The 22,750-nt window shown below is 38.6% G+C and overlaps 2 protein-coding genes across 2 annotated transcripts in view; one reads left to right on the top strand and one right to left on the bottom strand.

Annotated features, from left to right (window-relative positions):
* The window catches only part of noa1 (nitric oxide associated 1), a 34,306-nt gene extending 26,364 nt beyond the window's left edge, over nt 1–7,942 (top strand). The window contains exon 7 of the mRNA XM_043720296.2: nt 3,150–7,942. Within this exon, the coding sequence (XP_043576231.2) occupies nt 3,150–3,394 (245 nt within the window). The 3' untranslated portion in view covers nt 3,395–7,942. The remainder of the gene's footprint in view (nt 1–3,149) is intronic.
* A 766-nt stretch (nt 7,943–8,708) lies between these two features.
* The window catches only part of rest (RE1-silencing transcription factor), a 37,501-nt gene continuing 23,459 nt past the window's right edge, over nt 8,709–22,750 (bottom strand). The window contains exon 4 of the mRNA XM_043720284.2: nt 8,709–16,118. Coding sequence (XP_043576219.2) covers nt 13,759–16,118 — 2,360 coding nt within the window. The 3' untranslated portion in view covers nt 8,709–13,758. The remainder of the gene's footprint in view (nt 16,119–22,750) is intronic.

The following is a 22,750-nucleotide window of genomic DNA, read 5'->3' as shown; positions in this document are numbered from 1 at the left end:
TGGATAAGTCACACATTTTGCATCAAACTATGTATAGTGCAGCTGTAGCAGAAAGGGGAAAAAAGCCATTAGCCAGGTGAAAATGTCACTTCATTCATGAGCCATTGAATGTATCTGTATAACTAATATGAAGTAAATCCATAAATCCACTGTAAACAACTATTAGTTTTTATATAAAACCAGTCACTGCTTTCTCCCTCAAACGAAAAAAAGACAATTCCTGATCTTTTAACTGAAAGCAAGCTGATGTTCTTCAACTGCGTCTTGATACACCTCCCATCACAAGCTCATCCGTGATTCTGAAGTTTGGAAATTGATCAAAGTTTGTGCGAAGATTTGTAGCTCGGGTGCTCGTTGTTGTGGTTCTGTTCGCCGAGCTGGAAGTTTTTGTTGCAAACGTTTCGTCCCCTGGCTAGGCGACATCATCAGTGCTTGGGAGCCTCCTGCGAAGCGCTTCTTTGATGTTTCCTCCGGTGTTTATAGTGGTCTGTCCCTGCCGCTTCCGGTTGTCAGTTTCAGCTGTCCGCTGTAGTGGTTGGTATATTGGGTCCAGGTCGATGTGTTTGTTGATGGAGTTTGTGGATGAATGCCATGCCTCTAGGAATTCCCTGGCTGTTCTCTGTCTGGCTTGCCCCACGATAGTAGTGTTGTCCCAGTCAAATTCATGTTGCTTGTTGTCTGCGTGTGTGGATACTAAGGATAGCTGGTCGTGTCGTTTTGTGGCTAGTTGATGTTCATGTATGCGGATTGCTAGCTGTCTTCCTGTTTGTCCTATATAGTGTTTAGTGCAGTCCTTGCATGGTATTTTGTACACTACATTCGTCTTGCTCATGTTGGATATCGGGTCCTTCGTTCTGGTGAGTTGTTGTCTGAGCGTGGCTGTTGGTTTGTGTGCCGTTATGAGTCCTAGGGGTCTCAGTAGTCGGGCAGTCAGTTCCGAGAAGCTCCAGATGTATGGTAGTGTGGCTAGTCCTTTTGGTTGTGGTATGTCCTCGTTCCATGGTCTTTCTCTTAGGCATCTGCTGATGAAGTTGCGCGAGGATCCGTTTTTGGCGAATACCTTGTATAGGTGTTCCTCTTCTCCTTTTTGCAGTCCTGGTGTACTGCAGTGTGTTGTGGCCCTTTTGAATAGTGTCCTGATGCAGCTTCGTTTGTATGTGTTGGGGTGGTTACTTTCATAGTTTAGGACTTGGTCTGTGTGTGTGGCTTTCCTGTATACCCTTGTAGTGAATTCTCCGTTTGGTGTTCTCTGTACCATCACGTCTAGGAATGGGAGTTGGCTATCCTTTTCTTCTTCTCTCGTGAATCGGATTCCTGTGAGTGTGGCGTTGATGATCCGGTGTGTTTTTTTCTATTTCCGTGTTTTTAATGATTACAAACGTGTCATCGACATATCTGACCCAGAGTTTGGGTTGAATTTGTGGTAGGACTGTTTGTTCTAACCTTTGCATAACTGCCTCTGCTATGAGTCCCGAGATTGGTGATCCCATGGGTGTTCCGTTGATTTGTTCGTATATCTGGTTGTTGAATGTGAAGTGTGTTGTGAGGCACAAGTCCAGTAGTTTAAGTATGCCATCTTTGTTGATAGGTTCAGCGTCCTCAATTTGGAAATTGAGTTCTGCAGCATTTAACATGGCCCGAGTCTCAACCAGTCAACAGAACCCTGTGTACACAAATCACCAGTGTCTTTCTGTCCTGATAACCATTTAAAGTAGATTCTTCCTGCTCAATTTGCTTCAGTCCTGGATAGAGGCCAGATCTTACAGCCAGCTACTGCTCTAAGCAGATGATAGCCTTAGATATACTATTTAAAAATGTGAATTGAGGCAGATAGTTATTTAGTGATAATATTAGTAGACTATTAATCCAAAAACTTTGGTTATATTCTGCAGATTCAGGTTCAAATCCCACTAGAGCAGATGGTAGAATTTGAATTTTTTTAAAAACTGGAATTAAGAGTTTCATGGTGACTAATTATCGGAAAAAAACCTATCTGCTTCAGTATTGTCTTTTAAGGAGAAATGCTGCCATCTTTATCTGGTCTGGCTTATGTGTGACCGCAGACCCATAATAGCCTGTTTGATTCTTAACTGCCTTCTGAAATAGCCTTTCAAGCCACTTAGTTGTAACAATCTCTAGAAAGTCTCAAAGAAATTAGACCAGACAGACCACCTGACATCGACCTAGGCACTGGAAATGTTAACAGCAAAAACAGCCATATCGTCAATTTTCTTGCTCGGCTGCTGCCTGACCTGCTGTGCTTTTCTAGCACCACTCTAATCTTGACAGCAAAAACAGCCTAGTCAACTGTTAAAAGCCCTCCTTACTAACAGCTGGGATTGTGCCAAAATTGGAATAGCTGTCTATCAGACTAATCAAGCTAAAGCATGACATAGTCATGCACACAAAATCACACCTTACTGACAAAGTCCCAGGCAGTACCATCACCATCCCTGGTCCAGCCGAGGTAGTGACACAGTTGAGAGGGAGGGAGTTGCACTAAGAGTTCTCAACATTAGGCTTTGTGATTGCAGAGTTAATGGCACCAAGTCAAATGAGGAAATGTCTTGCTGATTACCATATTCTGTCCTCCCACATTTGAAGTATCAGTACTCCTTCATGTTGAATAACATTTGGAAGAAGCACTGGGTGGTAAGGGTGCAAAATATACTCTGGGAGATTTCAGTGTCTACTACCAAGAGTAGCTTGGCAGCAACACTTTTGGTCGAGCTTGTCAAGTCCTAAAAGACATTGCTGCTAGAATGGGTCTAGGGCATGTGCTAAGGGAACTAAGAACATAACCAGGAACAAGACCAGGCAATTCAGCCCCTCAAGCCTGCTCCACCATTTAATACAAGAATGGCTGATGTCATCGCAGCCTCAACTCCACTTACCTGCCCACTCTCCATAACCTTTCAACCCATTACTAATTAAAAATCTATCGAGATGTTCTGGAGCAATTTGAGTAATATGTTATAGATTTGAATGCTTTTAAACTTAGGTGGAATAATTAACTTTTATTGAAACTAATTTTACCAGAACTAGAATTCTAGTCAGCTGTATGGAAGTGACTTTAAGTATGGAAATTCAGACCTTTGAATAGTTCCAGAATTGAAACAAATGTGTAACCTTTTGTTGCTTTTCATCAGGCTGGATTGCAGTGACAGCTCAGTCAGAGGATAAGATTAGGCTTCGGGCCTACACTCCAGCAGGAATTGGCTTAACAGTTGAAAAGCCGCCTCTTCTATCATTCATTGTCAATATTAAAGGGGAACGAATTAGAAAATCCCCAGCCTATAAACTTAAAAAGATACTACCTGTTGTGGAAAACCTGCGATTATTACCTCAAAAACATGACCTGCTCGAAGAATGGAAGCATACAAGATACTTATGAAAGTCACTATCCCAGCGTTTGTAAATAAATTACACCAAAGACTGAGTTATTATCTGCTAAGTCCTATTGTATAAATTATTTTTGGCTGTGAGTTTTGCAAGGAAGTTGACTGCTTAATAATCACAAATAATTACCTTAATTTCTTTAATGGAGTATTTACTAATTTCCAGTATGTGATTTTCAGTGGAATTATATCTGAAAAGAGAAGTTTTTTGTTTTTTTTGAGTTGTGCAGTCTGACAGTATTGCAAATAAATGTATATTTAAAATCTGTTAAGTCATTTAATTCACTGACAAATTCATTTATAATGCCATGTGCTAAGGATTGTGCAAGTCACAACAAGACTAACACCAGTTTTGAATTTTTTTGTTTCTATCATGTGTAATTATCATTTTACATTTAATTTGTGTACATGTAACTTGCATTGACATGTAGTTTGTAAAATATGTATGAAACAAAATTTATATCCCAAGGCTACAGTGGCCTCTACAGTAAGTAAACCCGGTGATGTTTTTTTCTGTTAAGTGTTTTTGTTTGATTACAGGCATTGCCTGACTAACTGTTTCTTAAACTTGTACTTTTATAAAATATGAATTGTTGTGATGTAGACTTGTTTGGGCTGTACTCACCAGTTTGTCGGTGCCACAGCTGAGAATAACAGATCACCAGTGGGAAATGGTGAGCAAATCCATACCTTTGTACCTTGAATAACAATATGGTGCACAGAAGAGACCATTCTGTTTATGGTGTTTGAGCTTCTAAATCTGTTTCCATCATCCTTTTCGAGCAGTGGATTCCAGATCATCACAATATTTTTTTTTTGCCATGTCACTTCTGGTTCTTTACCCAATCCACTGGTTACCCACCTTTGTCTGTGGGAAGTTTCTCATTTATTCTAGATATTTTTAATCAGCCTGTCCAAATATGTTATGGTATACCTCTGTAGTAAATGATATTTGAACCCAGTTGCTGGCTCAAAGATAGGGACATCACCACTGCACCACAGGAGTGTGATAGTGCCACACTATATCAAACATTAATGATTTTAAAAACCTGTAAAAGCACTTCAAATCCTTTTATTGAGTCCCTTATTGCCACGCAATTGTAGTCCCATTTGGTGACTTGTACGTACTGAAATTCACACCTAACCATTTGAAAATGTATTTGCCTCCTGCCATAAAATGCACCCCTTTATCCTAACTCTATCTTCTATTAATTAGCCAATCTTCTATCCATCATACCTTATGAAATGCCTTCTGAAAATCCAAATATATTGCATCCATTGCTTCCCTTTATATATCTAGCTTGTGCTTTTTTTAATTATTAGAAAATAGTTGAATCTGTTCATTGATGTTGTTCCACACTGCTGGAACAGGTAGGGGTGAAACCAGGTCTCCTATCTGAGGTAGGGATACTACCGCTGCACCGCAAAAGCTCCCTTCTATCCTGCCTATTATTTCTCAAAGAAATCTAGTACATTTGTCAGGCACAACTTCTCCTTCGTGAAGCAATGCTGATTCTTCTTGATCACAGTATATATCGTTAAATACTCTTTTTACATGCTTTACACTAAACTCTTAGCATAACATCTGCTATTAGTAAAATGTTAACTTTGTTTTTCTATAATGTTTACCTTTTAAAATTATTTATTTTTCCAGCTTCTACTATGAATAACTAAGGTAATGTTTATTTCTCTATTTTGTGTCTAAGATGACGCCATGTAGGGTGACATTGTAAACTTTTCACTGTACTCCCTTGAGTACGTGACAATAAAGGAAATTCAATTCTATTTTTCTAGAATCCAAGGGTTCTTGGAAAATTAATACCAGGACATTCACCGTCTTGGAGGTACTGATTTTAGGATGCATCCCATCAAGATGAGGAGACTTCACTTTTTAGCCCCTTTAGTCTCCATAGTAAGATTTCTCTAGTGATTGTTATTGTATTGATTTCCTCCTTGTTTTGCTCTTTGATTAATAACATTCCAAAAATAGTCCTTCACTAAGAAAACTGATGCCAAGTATTTATTCAATTTGTCTGCAATTTCCTGGTTCCCCATTATTATTTCCCCAGCCTCATTCTAAGGTTAACTTGGCTTCTTCCTTTTCATACTTTTTAAGGTGTTGATATTATTTGCAAGGTGCCCTCAAAATTAGTCTTCTCCCTCTGTTTTTTTAGTCATCTTTTGTTGGTTTTTGCCTAATCCTCAGGTTTACCATCACATTGTATGTTTATTTTCTTTCAATTTGATGCTAACCTTAACTTCCTGGTTTAACCACCTCTTTCCTTCCTTTCACCTCCCCGCCCCCCAAAAAATCTCCTTTTATCATGAGGGTATATCTTCTTTCTGAGCTATGCCATTGTTCCTCAAAACCCTTTGGACCAGAGGGTGTAATCTCAGAGTAAAAGGTGGTACATTTAAAGCAAAGGCGAGGAATCTTTAGAGGGTAGTGAATCTTTGGAATCTTTTTATCATAGAATCACTACATTCGGCCACTCGCAGAAGAGTGTCCCATCCCATCCCCGCAACCCTGCATTTCCGTGGCTAATCTGCTTGTACATCTTTGCACTTTGGGAGGAAATTACATAGACGGGGGAGAATGTCCAAACTTCAGACAGTCACCTGAGGGTGGAGTCTAAGCTGGGACCACAGCAGCCAGAATGTCACTTGAATATAATTGAATACCATTAGAGAATATAGTGATTTATTAGAATAACAACAGGGACGAGAGCTTCAGTTAAGTGGCAGGGGTGAAAAGGCAGATTCTTCTCCTCAAAATTAAGATTTATAAAGGGCAACTTTCCATAGTCCACTGTATAAAATGATTGGCAAAATAATAAGAAATTAGTTAAGGATTTTCTTTTAGAAAGTGAGCCGTTCTAATCTGATGTACACTCTGATGGTGAGATGGAAACAGATTCATTAGTAACATCAAATATCTATCCAGAATATCTTCTGGAAGTTAAAAACTGCATTTAGGACAGGGGGAAAGCAGCAGAGTAGGACTAATTCCACAGTCCATTAAAGAATCAGCGGTCATGGCCACCTCGTGAGCTGAGGACATTAGAAGAATAAGACAGAAACAACATCTAAATAGTATATCTTAAGGAAATGACAGAATATTGGAACTTGCAAGATGTAACATGGAGTTGCATAAGACTGCAATTGATTGAAGGAATCAATTCTAACTTCAATGTGAAATCTGCTTCACTCCACAAATGCTGTCTGACCTGTTCAGTGTTTCCAGCATTTTATTTTTCATTAATGTTTAGATTTACTTTAATGTGTAAGAGTAAACTTTGAATTCTTATCAATTTTAATAAACAACAACAATACCAATGAATCCCGTGATTGGACAAAAGTATAATGTTTACTATGACTTGATCCAATTGCACAAAAACAGAATGAATCAAAGAAATGCACAACATTTACTCCTAGAATAATCTTTATTCAGCATTTGTACTACTTTTAAACTGGTTATAGGGAAGTAGATCATTAACAACTATGACACATTGTAATCAGGGCAATTTACAAAACACATTTACTTAACGATATTTTAAAAGTGAACTAAATTGACCTATAATTGCCAAAGGTTCAGGCATCTAATTCTCTAGCCATAGGGCTTTGTTGTGTAAGGGAAAGATCACAGCTCAAAACAAACTCTCCTACTGTGGTAAGAACCCCATAGCTAACAATGCAAACATTGAATTCTAAACATGCCCACAAACTTAAATTACATGATTTAATTTGAAGGATGATTAACTTGTGATTTAAGTCATGTTTGCCTCAGCTTGTAGTGCCTGTTAATAAGATTTCAGTATAACAAAGACACAGTTATTTTTTCTCCAATGCATTGACTGAATAATGGTAACTGCATCATCTTTACACAAAGCAAATTCCTGGTTTGTTAGAGTAAACAGAAGTGTCAATTAGAATGAGACAAAAAAAAGTTAAGCCTCCCAAACTACTTTCATCGACTTTCTGGCAAAAAGCAACACTGGCTTTACTATCTGCCAATAATCTGACCACCTGGGAAAGGTGGGAACTAGCCACAGTGTCAGTGCAAACACTGAACAAAATATGAAGGTGCAAGTTCCACTCCAGAGCTCAAGCAATTAATTCAGGTTGACTGGTTCTGAGAGAGTCCTACACTGTTATCTGTTGGATCAAACATGAAACTTTATCCCACCTTCTCTTACAGCTGAAAATAAAACCATTATTGAAGAGCTAGGTAGCTACTCCGTGTGTTCTTTGCGAATACTTATCCCTCAGTGAGCAACAAAAAGATTACCTGGTTACTATCTCATTGCTGTTTGTGGATGTCTGTTTGGAGCACCATATTGCCTATATTAAAAGTGATTACTCAAATATTTATTTTGCTGTAAAATATGGAATGCCCTAGGTCATGAAGTGCTCTATTAAAACAAAAATCAGAACTGTCAACAGAGGCACACAATGATGTGTTCTTTATGGATTAGTTTCCAATAATGTAGATTTTATGTAGTAAAGTTGTACTGTCTTTTGCTTAATAAACTATGTAAATGTCAGTTTGGTACCCATTAGTTAAGAGACATTATGTAAAAATCATTATTTTCTACACCTGTTTGTTTGTGGCATTTTAAAAGATCTATGCACTTGAATCCCAAGTCACTTTGGACATCCACCATGTTTAACTTCATATCATTTCGGTCTGAAATGGAAACTCTCACACTTACTTGCATTGAACTCCATCTGTCACAGTCTTGCCCTCAAATACATAGGTTTCTACACTAGTTACCAGTCTCTTATATAGGATTTTATATGGACTTCAAGAAGGCATTTTATAAACATCTACAGACATTCCCCTGTCCAATACCTTAGTCACCCTTTTTAAAAAAAAAAGGTCAATGAGGTTGTCAGGCAAGACCTACCAGTCATGAATCTATGCTGGGCCGACTATGATGATTAACTGAAATTTTGAAATGTTCAGTTACCCCATCTTTGGTTATAGAGTCCAACAATTTCCCCACCACAGATGTTGGGCTAACTATTCCCTGGATTTCCCCCCTCACCCTTAAAAGGAGATATGGGCAGTTTTCCAGCCCAGAGTCCTGGTATGCAGGGAACTCAAAGATTATACTTAGACCATCTACAATGTGCTCCCCTATTTCCTTTAATGCCCTTGGATGCAAGTGATGCCCTTTGGCCTAGAACACAAGTACTTTAACACTCTAAATTTAGGTGTGCATCAGCTGAAAGTGCATTTTTGTACTAGTCTGAAGGAAAAAAGTAGAATGAGATGAAAACATAGTCCAAAATGAAAGGCACACACAATTGAGCTCTCAAAACTTTAATGCAGCAAACATTTTGCTAAATACTATGATGCTTTTTAGAAAGTTACAGAAAGAAATTAGTTTTCATTTTAACTTTAGTTAACAAAATGGCAAATAGTGAAAAATATCCTCTTTATACACATAGTCTTTGTACTAAAACTGTGACAGTTTTATTCTGTCCAACACAACTGTCGGAGTCATTTTCTTTGACAAACATTTACCCTTGAAATCAAAATTCTATTTATTATTCTGAAAAGAGTGAAGTACAGTAGTAGGTTATCTATTAAACTTTGGTATCTTCAGAAAAACAGAAGTATTGCACAGATAATGCTGTAAAACAATTCTGAATTACTAATAAGCTTCCATTTTAATCCAGCACCAATGGCAGTGCTTTTGTACAGAACAGCCAAAATATTTTGTGAATCATGCTGTAGAGGTCTCTTAGAGCAGTGACTACTATAGCATCTGCATGCTGCTAGTTATTCTGGCAGTTATCCAGTTTAAACGTTGCTCAAAGCTAAATATTAGCCTACTGGTTTTCTGTAGTGTTCCTGCCTGCTGTCATTAGCTATCCATCCTCATTGGTATCTCTGTAATCATATGTCATACTTCATTTCTAACCACTCAACAAACATGGCAAATTTAGTATGCAATGTAACGTGTGCTAAGACTGCATATGATGTTCTGATGATATTATTCTACCCTCAGAGAAGGTGGACTATTACCATAATGACTGCAGTAGTTCAAGACAGCAGCTCACCACCAGTTTCTCAAGGAGAACACGGTTGGTCAACAGATGCTGATCCTACCAGCAATACCTACACCCAGAGAATGCATAAAATGAGTCAACAAATATTTCTTGTTAAATATTCCTTCTACAACTTGGATAATTGTATGATTCCTCTCCTCCCCCACCAAGACTAAATAATATGATCTCTCCTGCCTCCCAAATAACAGAAGCTCCTTCAGGTTATTGCTGGCAAAGTGAAGTTAACGGTGACTAACTGCAGACCAAAACATAATTTTTTTTTGTTATATTTTACAATGCCTACATGAAGATATTGAAGACCAAGTCAAAAATGCAAGTTCTTGGACTTGATACTCCATTTTCTACCAAACATTTTACAGTTCAGAAATCAACAAATATTTTGAAATGACATACAATACCACCAGACCCTGTTGCAGTGAAGTTTTAAGACAAGTAGTACACATGTTATTTTCCTCAGTTTGTTGAAAACTAAATCACTAACTTCACTGCAAGGGCCAAATGTAATTCCTTCCTCACCTGACATCAGCACCAACGTATTTCACAAAAGATCAGAAGCAACAATCCGAGGAAACCTTCTTCCCTCAAGGCCTTTAAGTATTTAAACAGTCTCCACTATATCACAGACTGGGAATTAAAACTGAATTCACTCTGGACTACGTGGCTTAGCTCTTCATTGTGGAAAAGAGCACAGGAACAACTGTCACATGAAGTTATTATTCTTTATGTCAAGGACCAACAGCTGTTGTGCTCTCAGATTTAATGCAGTTTAAGTGCTCTGCTTTTCCAACCAATTTTATTGGCAAACTGATTACAAAGGAACTGTCATTTATTCCATTACACATTCTGTTTCAACAAGAATTTAGCAATTACACTGCTATGCCAATCTCTCATTCAATTCTCATCCTTTCCTGGTAAATTCCAGTGCCAGCACATAAATGAATCTGCTTTGTATCAAATACGATCACCATGAGTACATTAGAAGTAGCAGTTGGATTTTTTTGAATTCTGAACAGATTCATAAACTGAGCCATGAACACCCCACTTCCCCTTCTTTGACACAGTTGTTGTCTTACAAACCTTGCTACCCAAACTGCTTTAGAAGATGTATTCGATAGTTTCACCTCATCAACTCTGCTGCACTGGCTGAAGGCTGTTTCCAGAGGTCACAGATTTAAGATAATTGGCAAAAGAAACAGGGCTAAAAGGAAGAACATTTTCTTTATACTGGTTATAATCTAAAGCACACTGCCTGAAATGGTGGAAAAGATTCAATAGTAACTTTCAATATTGGATACCTGCAAATAAACATATGCAAAGATGTGGGGAACTAACAGGAGAATGGGAAGAGTTAAATTTTTCAGTTGTCACTGACACAATGGGCTCTAAGATTCTAATAATACCGACAATACTGCAGAGTATCATTAACAGAAAAGCTAAATCTACAGGAATTTCTTGGCTGTTGTTGGCAACTGTAATTCAAATGTTTGAATAGAAACTGAACATGTTTAAAAATCTAGAGATGCCATCTGATATTTTTAATATTACACAGAAAAGTGCATACATTCAACACTTTGTAAGACCTTCAAAATCTGATATTTAGCAGGCCGCACTCAGCATTCTTACAATGGATCAAGATTTTGAGCGCAGAGATAATTATTGATTATGCAAACTATTTTGTCTTTAATAATTTTTTTGTAGTTAAACAACAAAATTACAATTTTGGCAAGCTGCTGTCCATTACTGAAGAGATCAGATTTCACACTTGGTTATGTAAGACTTTTATTAATTAATGGCTGCCCAGTAGAACGTGTGCAGATTTTCCGAAATCTACTGATCATCATCAACAATCAGAAAAACAGGCAAGATTCCTTTCACACCTACTCCAATCCTTTTGATTTTTGTTGTGCCCAAGTGAAACAATGCACCTGGATATAGGACACAAAAATCTCCCTTATAGTGGAAGGTTTGTTCTTGAATAAAGTTTACAGCATTGTCACTAGTCTTGTGACATGATCTCATTACCAGGGAGCAGGCAAAAAAAAAAATCAAAGCTTATTGCTGAATTCAGTAGTAAGAACGGTGGATTTTTCCTTCTTACCCTATGCTATTGCCATTTTGCACAGCGTGTAAATTTGGAATTGGAAAGTAATTTTCTTTTAAAAAAAAAAAATCACACTTCAACTAACCAATTCTGTTCAATTGGCTTTTATAGAGGGTGAGCAAGATTCAACATTGGACACAAATCTTCCACTGTGACAAACTGCAGTTTCTAATTATGTTAAACAAATAATATTTATCTATATAATTGCCGTGTGCTACCTACCTACCACAGGAAATACTGGGTTGCTGGTGTATCCATTAGCATTTTAGTACCAAAATGAGGATGCTAAGTAGTATTCTAGAACTGAAAAGGACAAGCATGCTTCATATTAGCATGAGCAGACCCTCCAGACCTCTTACAGCATTCATTATTTAAACTGTAATATCACAGATTTTTAACTGTAATCAAATTTTAGTACGTTACTAAAATGAATTCAAAAACTTATATAGAGAGTACCACAAACTATATGAAGCAAATTACAGTTAAAAATCAATGTAATTTGATCACAGATATACAATGAGTTTGTCAACATGATTGTCAAAGCAAAGAAAATGCTTTTCAGCATTTAAACTGTTCTCCATATTCTTTAACGAAAGTGGCTACTCCAAACAGTTTACACATCATCAAGTCAGAAGAAAAAAAACACATGGTAATCACAGTAATTTGTGTTCTTTGGCCATATCAACTCACAAACTAAGTAGATCAGAGGTGAGCAAATCTTTCAACGCGTTGCATTCCAATAATTCTGCCAGATCTACAAAATCATCAATGTGTACACAGGGAGCTAAGAATTGAGTGCAACATCAAAACTGCGAAAGGTCCTTGTATAAAGAAAAGGCCATTATACTTGGTGCACTAATTAGAAACAGATGACCTCAATAAATTGGGACAAAATCAATTCCATTTATAATAACCGATCTACAAATGGCCACAAGGAAAATCCAGGTTGCCAAAAGCTCTACGTGCTACAGCACAGAATGCCAGCAAGAGAGCATAATTGAAATATAGCTCTTCAGCTAAAAAAGGATGCAAGACAGCGATTTTTACACCTCTGCTTATTTGGGGTGCTTGACATTCACCTTTTGAAAACTGTGTCAATGTTCAATACAGATGGAACATATTTTAGCATTTTACCAGGACAATTTCCCCCAAACAGCTTGTGGCACAGTGGTTTGGTTAATCGTCAAGTCCCAAATGCTGGTTAAACATACAAATATAAAAACATGATACAGAAAAAAACATTACTATATATAAACTACTACTATTTAATTATATTGCATAGTTGATTAATTATATCGTGCAATTTTATAAGCTGTAAAGCACCATATTGGATCATTTTCCTCTGTGGCTGCTGAGAACTGTTTGCTACAAACTCCTAAAACAATTTCATGGCCTGTAACATTAGCTATTTGAGATGTGATATCATCTTACAAAGTGCTCACTTCAGTGACTTGAATGAAAAGCAGGATATTTTAACATGTTACCTTGAGAATGCTCTCTGAACTGTCAATGTAAAAATGTTTGTTATGATTCAAAACTAAAATGGGAAAACTATGTAATATTGTTAATGTAACTCAATGAAAATGGGCTAATTCCACGCATTGTACATCAAAATTAAAATACACTTTCAGTACAGATGCATTAAATGCCCACGAAATGCAAAACTACTCATTGAGAGGTCTTCATTTTAACATTGCCATTAGAAATATCCAAATCAAACATCTGACATAATTTCTTTCATTCAACCATTACCTTGAGTTTTTTAAAATTATGAACAGCTATAATAATCATTGTGTATCAGCTTAAACCCTGGGTCATGTAAAAACAAAATAAATTCAATGTCCAGTGTTACCAATATTTACAATGGGGTGGAACAGAATAGATTAAATGAAATAAATTTCTTGAGTAATAATAGTGCAATGAAAATTCAAAATCAGTGGTGATTAAACTGCTACAAAGCATGATTAATATATTTAGCCACCATGTGTGAATGAATGCTGTTGTACTACCTCTGAAGTATTAGCCAGAAACTTGAAAAAGCAGGAAATACATGCAGTTACAGCAATGAACAATTGAGGTGTTTAGCAAAATATCCCAAATCCAATTGCACTAATGTGAACTGTATCACTTCATAGCAATTATTAATATTCTGGGAAAGATTGCCAAATCTCAAGCCTCTGCTCATTCCTGGCCTTTTGTTGCTTCCTCAAGATAGTACACATTTACCAAGTGGCGGTTAAGGTGCTTGGTAAACTCTCCTTTCACACTGAACATGCGATCACAGAATATGCAAACAAAACTCTCTGGAGCTTCCACCACATCATTTTCTAGTGTTCTTTTGTTGGTCTTGTCGCCAGGAATGGACTTTGCTCCATTTAGGCCAGAATCATCACTTCCTTCTGAATCTTCACTGATATCACTTCCTTCATGGCTGTGAATACCTTCATCTTCATCCATTTCTACCATCTCATACTTGTCCTGTTTTTTGTTTTGATCCTCTTTGCTATTCTGGATCTTATCACTACGACATTGGAGCTTGTGCTGGTTAGTCTCACTATCCTGGACTTCATTAGCACTATCCTGGAGTTTATCATGGTTAGCTGGAACATTAGCAAACTTCAACATTTTCTGGTCAGCCTGAACTGTCAGCTGCTCACAGATGTTAGCCCGGACTTCAATCTTCTCACCGGCATTAGCCCGGACTTCAATTTGCTCATCGGCATTAGCCTGGACCTCCACCTGCTCATCGGCATTAGCCTGGACCGCCACCTGCTCACCGGCATTAGCCTGGACCGCCACCTGCTCACCGGCATTAGCCTGGACCGCCACCTGCTCACCGGCATTAGCCTGGACCGCCACCTGCTCACCGGCATTAGCCTGGACCGCCACCTGCTCACCGGCATTAGCCTGGACCGCCACCTGCTCACCGGCATTAGCCTGGACCGCCACCTGCTCACCGGCATTAGCCTGGACCTCCACCTGCTCACCGGCATTAGCCTGGACCTCCACCTGCTCAACCGTGCTCACCTGGACCGCTACCTGCTCTTCGCCATTAGCCTGGACCTCCACCTGCTCACTGGCATGAGCCTGGACCTCCATCTGCTCAACCATGCTAGTCTGGATGGCCATTTGCATGCCAATAGCCTGGGCCTCCTCCTGCTCATTGGCATTAACCTGGACTTCCATCTGGTGACCAGTGCAATTCTCATCTTTATCTTGATTGTATGATATAGGAAATTCAATATTGATCACCTGAATAGCCCTTTCTTGTTCAAAATCAGAAGTTAAGTTAGACTCTTCACTCATCACTTTTGACTCTGTGTTGCAGATTTTGGATGAGCTAGTTACATATTCTCTCTTCCCAGAACTATGAGAAGGAATCCAAATTTGTTCTGTGTTAACTACAGGAGGTTCTTCTACAGAAAGAAACTCATTTTTGTTCATTTTTTCAATAAACATGTGTTCCTTTGACTTAGAGTCAGTTAACTGATCAGGAGACATTTGGGACTCTTTTGAAATTGTTGACAATATTTCACAGGTACTTTTTACAAACTGCATATCATTTTGTTCAACAGCAGTATTCACTGAAATTTCAGTCATCAGAATATCTAACATTGATTCTGAATCTTGGGTATCTCTCTCATGCACATTTTCAGTACTAGGATTACTGAATGAAGAGCTTCTGGAATAATCTCTTTTCTTTTTCAACAGATTTGGCTGATGTTCACGCCGTTTCTTATTCTTTTCTGAATCATCAGCAGAAATTACATGAGTATTTTTATTCTTTTTGTTTTTCTTCTGACTTTGCTTGCACTTAAGATTTTTCTTGTGCAAGGACTTTTCTAATTTGACTTTGCTTCTCTTTGTTTCATGTTCAACAAACTCTTTAGTTTTCCATATTTTCCTCTTTTTCACCTCTGTATGGGTCTCAACTACAGACTTCTCCTGCAAAGGCACATCTGTTGAGCAAACCTTTCTTTTGCTACCTTTTATTTTCTTGATCTTCTCTGCATTCGTTTCCCTTTTTTTGGATGGGATCTTGTTATTAGAAACTGTATGACTTCGGGTCTTTATCCTTTGACTCTTTGAGGTAAAACCTTGCTCCTTTGACACAGATGTACTTTTATCATCTTTGGGAGCAATCGTCTCCTCTGGATTCTCAGCTCTTTTAGGTTGCAGTTTGTCTGACATTTTCTTTCCCATTTTAGCAACAGGAATGTCTAGCTCAACTCGCTTGGTGCGCAACTTCACCTTTGACACATCCATGGTAATATCACTGCAGTGCGGATGCTTAGACTTGATGTGATACTGCAAGTTGCATTTTTTGGAAGCTGCATACTCACAGACAGGGCACAGAAACTGACGTGGATTCACATGGAGCTCAACGTGCTTTTTGAAGTTGCTGCGATCAGCTGTTTTATATTCACAGTGAGGACAAGTTAAAGGTTTGGGTCCATTATGAACTTGCCTGGCGTGTCGTGTCACCTCATGCTGGTTTGATGCTACGTAGTTACATTGATCACATTTAAATGGCTTCTCACCTGTTGAAATACATCAACAGAAACCTTTAGTTATTGGACAGTGCATTATAACAAAGTATTCAATGACCCTTCAAACAGTGTAACATGGTTGTCAGTGAACTGATCTGGGGAGTTTCTATACTTAACTGAATTCAAAGTTTGAAACAACTAATTATCGTATTTCAATTTATGATCCATATACTTGTATTCCACAGAGTGCATGTATTTTCAATTGGAATTTGAAGAGAGAGAGATTTAATGCTCTCATCAATGACACAAGGTGCACATGAAATTTAAAATTCTACTAATTTCACAATGAATTCCTGGATTTCAGTAAACTGCCTGGAATGATCTTGAGAAATTTCTTAATTATGTTTTTCTATCCAACCATATATTTACCGATCATTTACATTACTGCAGTCTTTCTGGACTGTTAAGTAAATCTTTTTTAAATAGTGAAATTAAAATTATTTTGAAGGTACTCATTTTAGGAAGTCACCTCATCTGAACCCACCCAAATCATTTTAATGTTGTAGGTCCCTGTACCATAACATCAACACAAACATAATACACAAAAGGACAATGCAAAACTACAGTTTCACAGATACTGGAAGTATATGAAAAATCACTGATATGATAATTAGAGACCAGGCACATGCACACATACTAAACGGCTAAATACATACCAATAATATGCACATAATACTTTGTGGCCACGAAATTTGGCCATTGTTGTACTACCAGAATGCCTGAGTGAGGAAGTTTAAACATTATTTAGGATCTCTCAAAAATATCAGATTTAACTATGATAGGTGAGGCAACTTTCAAAATAGGGACTTCAAACGTTATCAGTATCATAATAGAGTTTTTTTGCATTTGTTATAAAATGTAGTAAAAGTTATATTGAGATATTTATTCTAAGTGGTCACAGATCACTCAGATTTTCTTTAAAATTTATACTATATTTACAGGAAAATATATTGGACCTTTGCTGGCACTGTCCCTCGTCTCCAAAGCGGTTGACGGCTAGTACAATAGAGTCATGATCTTGGGTTAGAGATGGGGTGTGGACCATGGAATTCAGATTTTATAGGTTGCTGATTGTGCATGGTTAATAGCTAACAATTAATACAGACTCATGTTTTCCTCTCATTCACCTCCACAGGAAGACAGTTTAGGTATCTGGGATAGGATGGATGTTCTGTATTGTGAAACTGGCAAAGAAAATCTAACTGGTATTTGTCCAACCACAAGCAAAACTGGACTAGTAAGTCCAGCAGATGCAGCTTCAGGTCAAATGAATTTTCTCCCTGAACGGCAGGGATTCTCTCTAGTACACCTCCTCCCCTTTAGTCATAAAAAGCCAAGCATCCTGTCCTCAAATGACAGGTATCCTCTAGGGAAACAGAAAGGACAGGAAATTGGAAGTAGAATAGGTATTGCCCATTAAAGAGTTAAGATAGGTACAGGCATGATAGACTTAATGGACTCATAGTAAACTGTAACTTTAACATACCAAAAAATAAAGGCAAAATACAAACATCAGACTGAATAACATATGAACATATCATGCCAATAATTCTGCTATTGCAAACTAAATATTAATACCTACCAATACTGACCATAAAGTAAAAACGTGCCACAACAGAATGGAATCAAAACTCATCTGGTCCAGTGAAGGCATTGTAGGGAAATGGAAATCAACATGTAATGAGTAGCAGCCTTACCACACCTTATATAAAAAAAACATGCAATACAAAAGAAAGCTGCTCACAAAGGCAACCATAACATTTCACCTGACATAATATTATATTCAACAGCTTATTGGAGATCTTATCCAACAATTTCACATTTCACTATGAACTAAGAAATCCATACCAAAGATAAGGTAATCCACCTCATAATGTGGTGATGAAAAAGGTACCTGTGATCTGAAAATGAAACTCATTTGTTGAGTTCAATAAAGCCGGTGAAGTCCTATTTGACTGGAGTCTCTTCAACAATCTCATGACAGAAGTCCTCAGTACACAAAAGTGCATTTGCATTTTCTTTGCAAATAATTTAATTTGATATTTGATCAAGTATTTGCATTTTGTGGAAGATATGTGACTCAGCAAACAATACATTCCAATTACAACTGGTTAACACTGCCAGTCTAAATGGGAAAGTACAGCTATTACTCATCATAGGAATTTCTGCTTGGAAACTGTTCTTGGGCCCCTCCTTAAAAATAAGATTTGACAACATGGGCTAACGAACAGGATGTTGAACTGGTCAGGTATTACGATGCAAGATCTTCAGCAAACATGGAGAATCCCACCAGTCATAAATACATTGAGTTTCCCATAAGACCAGAATTCCCACATACTAATGAAAGCAACCTGAAGATCTGAATTTAAATCCTAACTAAGGCCTCGATAGAGATCAAACCTGCCAACCTGTAGGTTATTGTTAAAAAAGGAGATGGGAGACAGCCATTTGAAATGCCCTCCAACTCCAGTGGACACTTGAGGCCTGTTACTGACACATTCTGAGGTTCACCATCATTTTCACCATGGCAGTTCTGGGAAGCAGCTATCACTTGGACAAGAAGCAGACAAATTTCTCTGCCCTGGAGCTACATTCAGATGTATGGTAAAGAGCGAATTCACGTAATTAGGCTCTGCCTCAGTCCAGAACATTTTCTGTACTTATTCTACTATTCAAATTAGCCCAGTGCTGGGTATCAACACCCTAAACATTATGTTTTATTTTCACACTGGCATGACTGGCAAGGCCAGAATTTCTGACCAACCCTAACTGTCCTTTAGATGGTACAGCTGAGTGGCTTGTTAAACAATTTCAGATGGCAGTTAAGAATAAACTATATTGCTCTGGATCTGAATTCACAATTAGGTGAGACCGAGTAATGATAGATTCCCTTCCCTAAAAGACATCAGCACAGAACATTTCAGTTATTCTTTGGAATCATGAGTGCTCAAACAAAATTAAAAGAATACCATACTCTCTGTCTTTTGCAAACACAGCAGAGCTGGTCCAAGAGCTGATATCAATTTGATAACTGCTCAAACTCAATGAGCTGCAATGTCATCTTTGAAAATATTGATTAACCCGCAGTGACAGGGAGCAACTCTTGGATCTTTCATTGTTCACTGGCTTTTGCAACTAAATCAACATATACTGATAATTCATACCTGAACGGTACTTTTTAAAACAAAGGAGGAAACTCAAAAAATTAAGTCTCAAAAAAAAGTGCTGAACTCAACAACTGCAATAAAAAGCAGAAATAACTCATCTTCAATTTAGCCATATTGCTATCAACCTTTACTACAGAACAATACAGCCAGCTGCCAGCTGTTCAAATTTTGAGAGAGAAAAATGTTAACATTTCCATAAGACATAAAAGGAGAAATTAGGCCATTCAGCCCATCAAGTCTTCTCCATCATTCAATCATGGCTGGTAGACCATGGTTTCTCAACACCATTCTCCCACTTTTCCCCTGTAACACTTGATCCCCTTGATAGAGATAGATAGGTTCTTCAGTGTCTTAAATATACTCAATGATTTAGCCTCCACAGCCTTCTGTGGCAATGAATTCCATAGATTCACCATTTTGGCTGATGAAGTTTCTCCTTATCTCCATTCTTTCTAAATCTTAGCAGGACTTATACACTTAATAGTAAGCTCCTAGGGCGTGTTGCAGAACAAAGACCTTGGAGAGCAGGTTCATAGCTCCGTGAAAGTGGAGTCGCAGGTAGATAGGATAGTGAAGGCGGGTTTTGGTATGCTTTCCTTTATTGGTCAGAGTATTGAGTACAGGAGTTGGGAGGTCATGATGTGACTGTACAGGACATTGGTTAGACCACTGTTGCAATATTGCGTGCATTTCTGGTCTCCTTCCTATCAAAAATATGTTGTAAAACTTGAAAGGATTCAGAAAAGATTTACAAGAATGTTGCCAGGGTTGGAGGATTTGAACTATTGAGCTATTTGAGAGGTTGAACAGGCTGGGGCTGTTTTCCCTGGAGTATCGGAGGCTGAGGGGTGTCTTTATAGAGGTTTATAAAATTATGAGGGGCATGGATAGGATAAATAGACAAAATCTTTTCCCCAGGGTGGGGGGAGTCCAGAACGAGAGGGCAGTATGTGTATGGAATGAGCTGCCAGAGGAATTGGTGGAGGCTAGTCCAATTGCCATCTTTAAAAGCACCTGGATGGGTATATAAATAGGAAAGGTTTGGAGGGATATGGGCCAGATGCTGGCAAATGGCACTAGATTGGGTTGGGATATCCGATTGGAATGGAGTTGTTGGACCGGAGGGTCTGTTTCCGTGCTGCACATGTCGATGACTCGAACAGGTCTTCCCTTTACTTTGAGACTATGCCCTGGGGTCCTAGTCTCTCCTACCAATGGAGGGATCTTCCCAACATCTACTCTGTCCAGGCCATTCTGTATGTTTCAATTAGATCCCTTCTCATTTTTCTAAACTTCAAGTTTAGACCCAGAGTCCTCAAACGTCTCTTATGTGTGAAGCTTTTCATTCCTGGGACCATTCTCATGAACCTCCTCTGAACACACTCCAGAGCCAGTACATCCTTCCTGAGATATGGGGCCCAAAACTGCACACAGTACTCCAAATCTGGTCTGACCAGAGACTTATAAAGTCTCAGAAGTACATCACTGCTTTTATTCAAGCCTTGATAAAGTAAATGCCATCAATGCATTTGCCTTCCTAACTACTGACACAACCTGCAAGCTTGAGAGAATTCTGGAGTAGAACTCCCAAATCTCTTTGTACTTCTGAATTTTGTCCCCATTTAGAAAACAATCCATGTCTCTATTCTTCCGACCAAAGTATATGACCTCACACTTTCCCATATTGTACTCCACCTGCCACTTCTTTGCCCCTTCTCCTAACCTGTGCAAATCCTCTGCAGCCTCCCTACCACCTCAATGCTACCTGTCTTTCTACCTATCTTTGTATTGTCTGCATACTTAGCCAGAATGCGCTCAGTGCCTTCATCAAGACTAATAATGTATAAAGTGAAAAGTTACGGTCCCAACACTGAGCCTTGTGGAACACCATTTATCACTGGCTGCCATCCTGAGGAGGACCCCTTTATCCCCACTCTCTGCTACCTGCCAGACAGCCAAGCTTCTTTCCATGCTAGTATCTTACCTCGAACTCCCATCTTACTCAGTAGCCTCCTGTGCAGCACCTTGTCAAAGGCCTTCTTGAAATCCAGGTAGTGAAGGACAGATGGTGGCTCAGTTGTTAGCTCTGCAGTCTCATAATGCCAGGTACCCAGGTTTGATTCCTGCCTCAGGTGACTGCCTGTGTGGAACTTGCATATTCTCCCCACGTCGGCGTGGGTTTCCTCTGGGTGATCTGGTTCCTCCCACAATCCAAAAGATGTGCAGGTCAGGTGAATTGGACCTGCTAAATTGCCAAGTCTGGGGTAAATATAGGGTAGGGGAATGGGTCTGGGTGGGTTATTCTTTGGAGAGTCAGTGTGGACTTGCTGGACCGAAGGGCCTGTTTCCATACTTTGGAGAATCTAATCTAACATAACAGCCATTGGTTCTCCTTGGTCTAACCTGCTTGTTACTTCCTCAAAGAATTCTAGCAGATTTGTCAGGCATGACCTCCCCTTGATGAAACCATGCTGACTTTGCCCCATTTTGCCATACACTTTCAAGTATTCAGAAATCTCATCCTGCATAATGGATTCCAGAATCTTACCCATGACTGAGGTTAAGCTAATCGGTTTGTAATTTTCTGTCTTTTGCCTTAGTCCTTCTTAAATAGGAGTGTCACATTAGCGATTTTCCATTCCTCTGGAACCCCCCGATGCTAGCAATTTCTGCAAGATCACCACTAATGCCTCTACTATCTCTTCAACTATCTCCTTTAGAACTCTGGGGTGTAGCCCATCTGGTCCAGGTGATTTATCCATCTTTAGGGGATTCAGTTTTTTTAGCACCTTCTCCTTGGTGATGTTCACCATATTCAGCTCTGCCCCTTCACTCTCGAACTTTTGGGATATTACTCATGTCTTCCACCATGAAGACTAACGTGAACTCAGCCGTTTCCTTGTTCTCCACTAAAATCTCTCCAGCTTCATTTTCTAGCAGCCCGATGCCCACTTTTGCCCTTTATACATCTAAAGAAACTCTTAGTCTTCCTTTATGTTATGGCTAGATTACCCTCATAACTAATCTTCTCCCTCCTTATTTCTTTTTTTGTTACCTTCTGCTGGATCTTAGTAAGTTTCCCATTCCTCTGGTTTCCCACTGTCCTTCGCCACATTTTATGCTTTCCCTTTTGCTTTAATGCTATCCCTGACTTTCCTAGTCAGCCATGGTTCCCTCATCCTCCATGTACCATGCTTCTTTTTCCTCAGGGTGAATCTCTTGTGTCTCCTGAATTACTCCCAGAAACCTGTGCCATTACCATTTCCTGTTATGATTGTGTGACTAAGTAATAATCAACTCAGTGATGTATTCCAAATACAAAACTACAGTTGTGAGAATATTTGGAAAAGGAATTGCATCCTTTTAAAACATACAAAAACAGAATCTGCATTAATGAACTTGTATATGTATAGACAAGAGGAGAAAGTGAGGTCTGCAGATGCTGGAGATCAGAGA

Source organism: Chiloscyllium plagiosum, unplaced genomic scaffold (assembly GCF_037043375.1).
Source record: "Chiloscyllium plagiosum isolate Xiang-an unplaced genomic scaffold, Cpla_swu_hap1 HiC_scaffold_2, whole genome shotgun sequence".
NCBI classification, from domain to species: Eukaryota; Metazoa; Chordata; class Chondrichthyes; order Orectolobiformes; family Hemiscylliidae; genus Chiloscyllium; species Chiloscyllium plagiosum.
The sequence above is the reverse complement of the archived record's forward strand: the minus strand, read 5'-3'. Positions and strand labels throughout refer to the sequence as shown.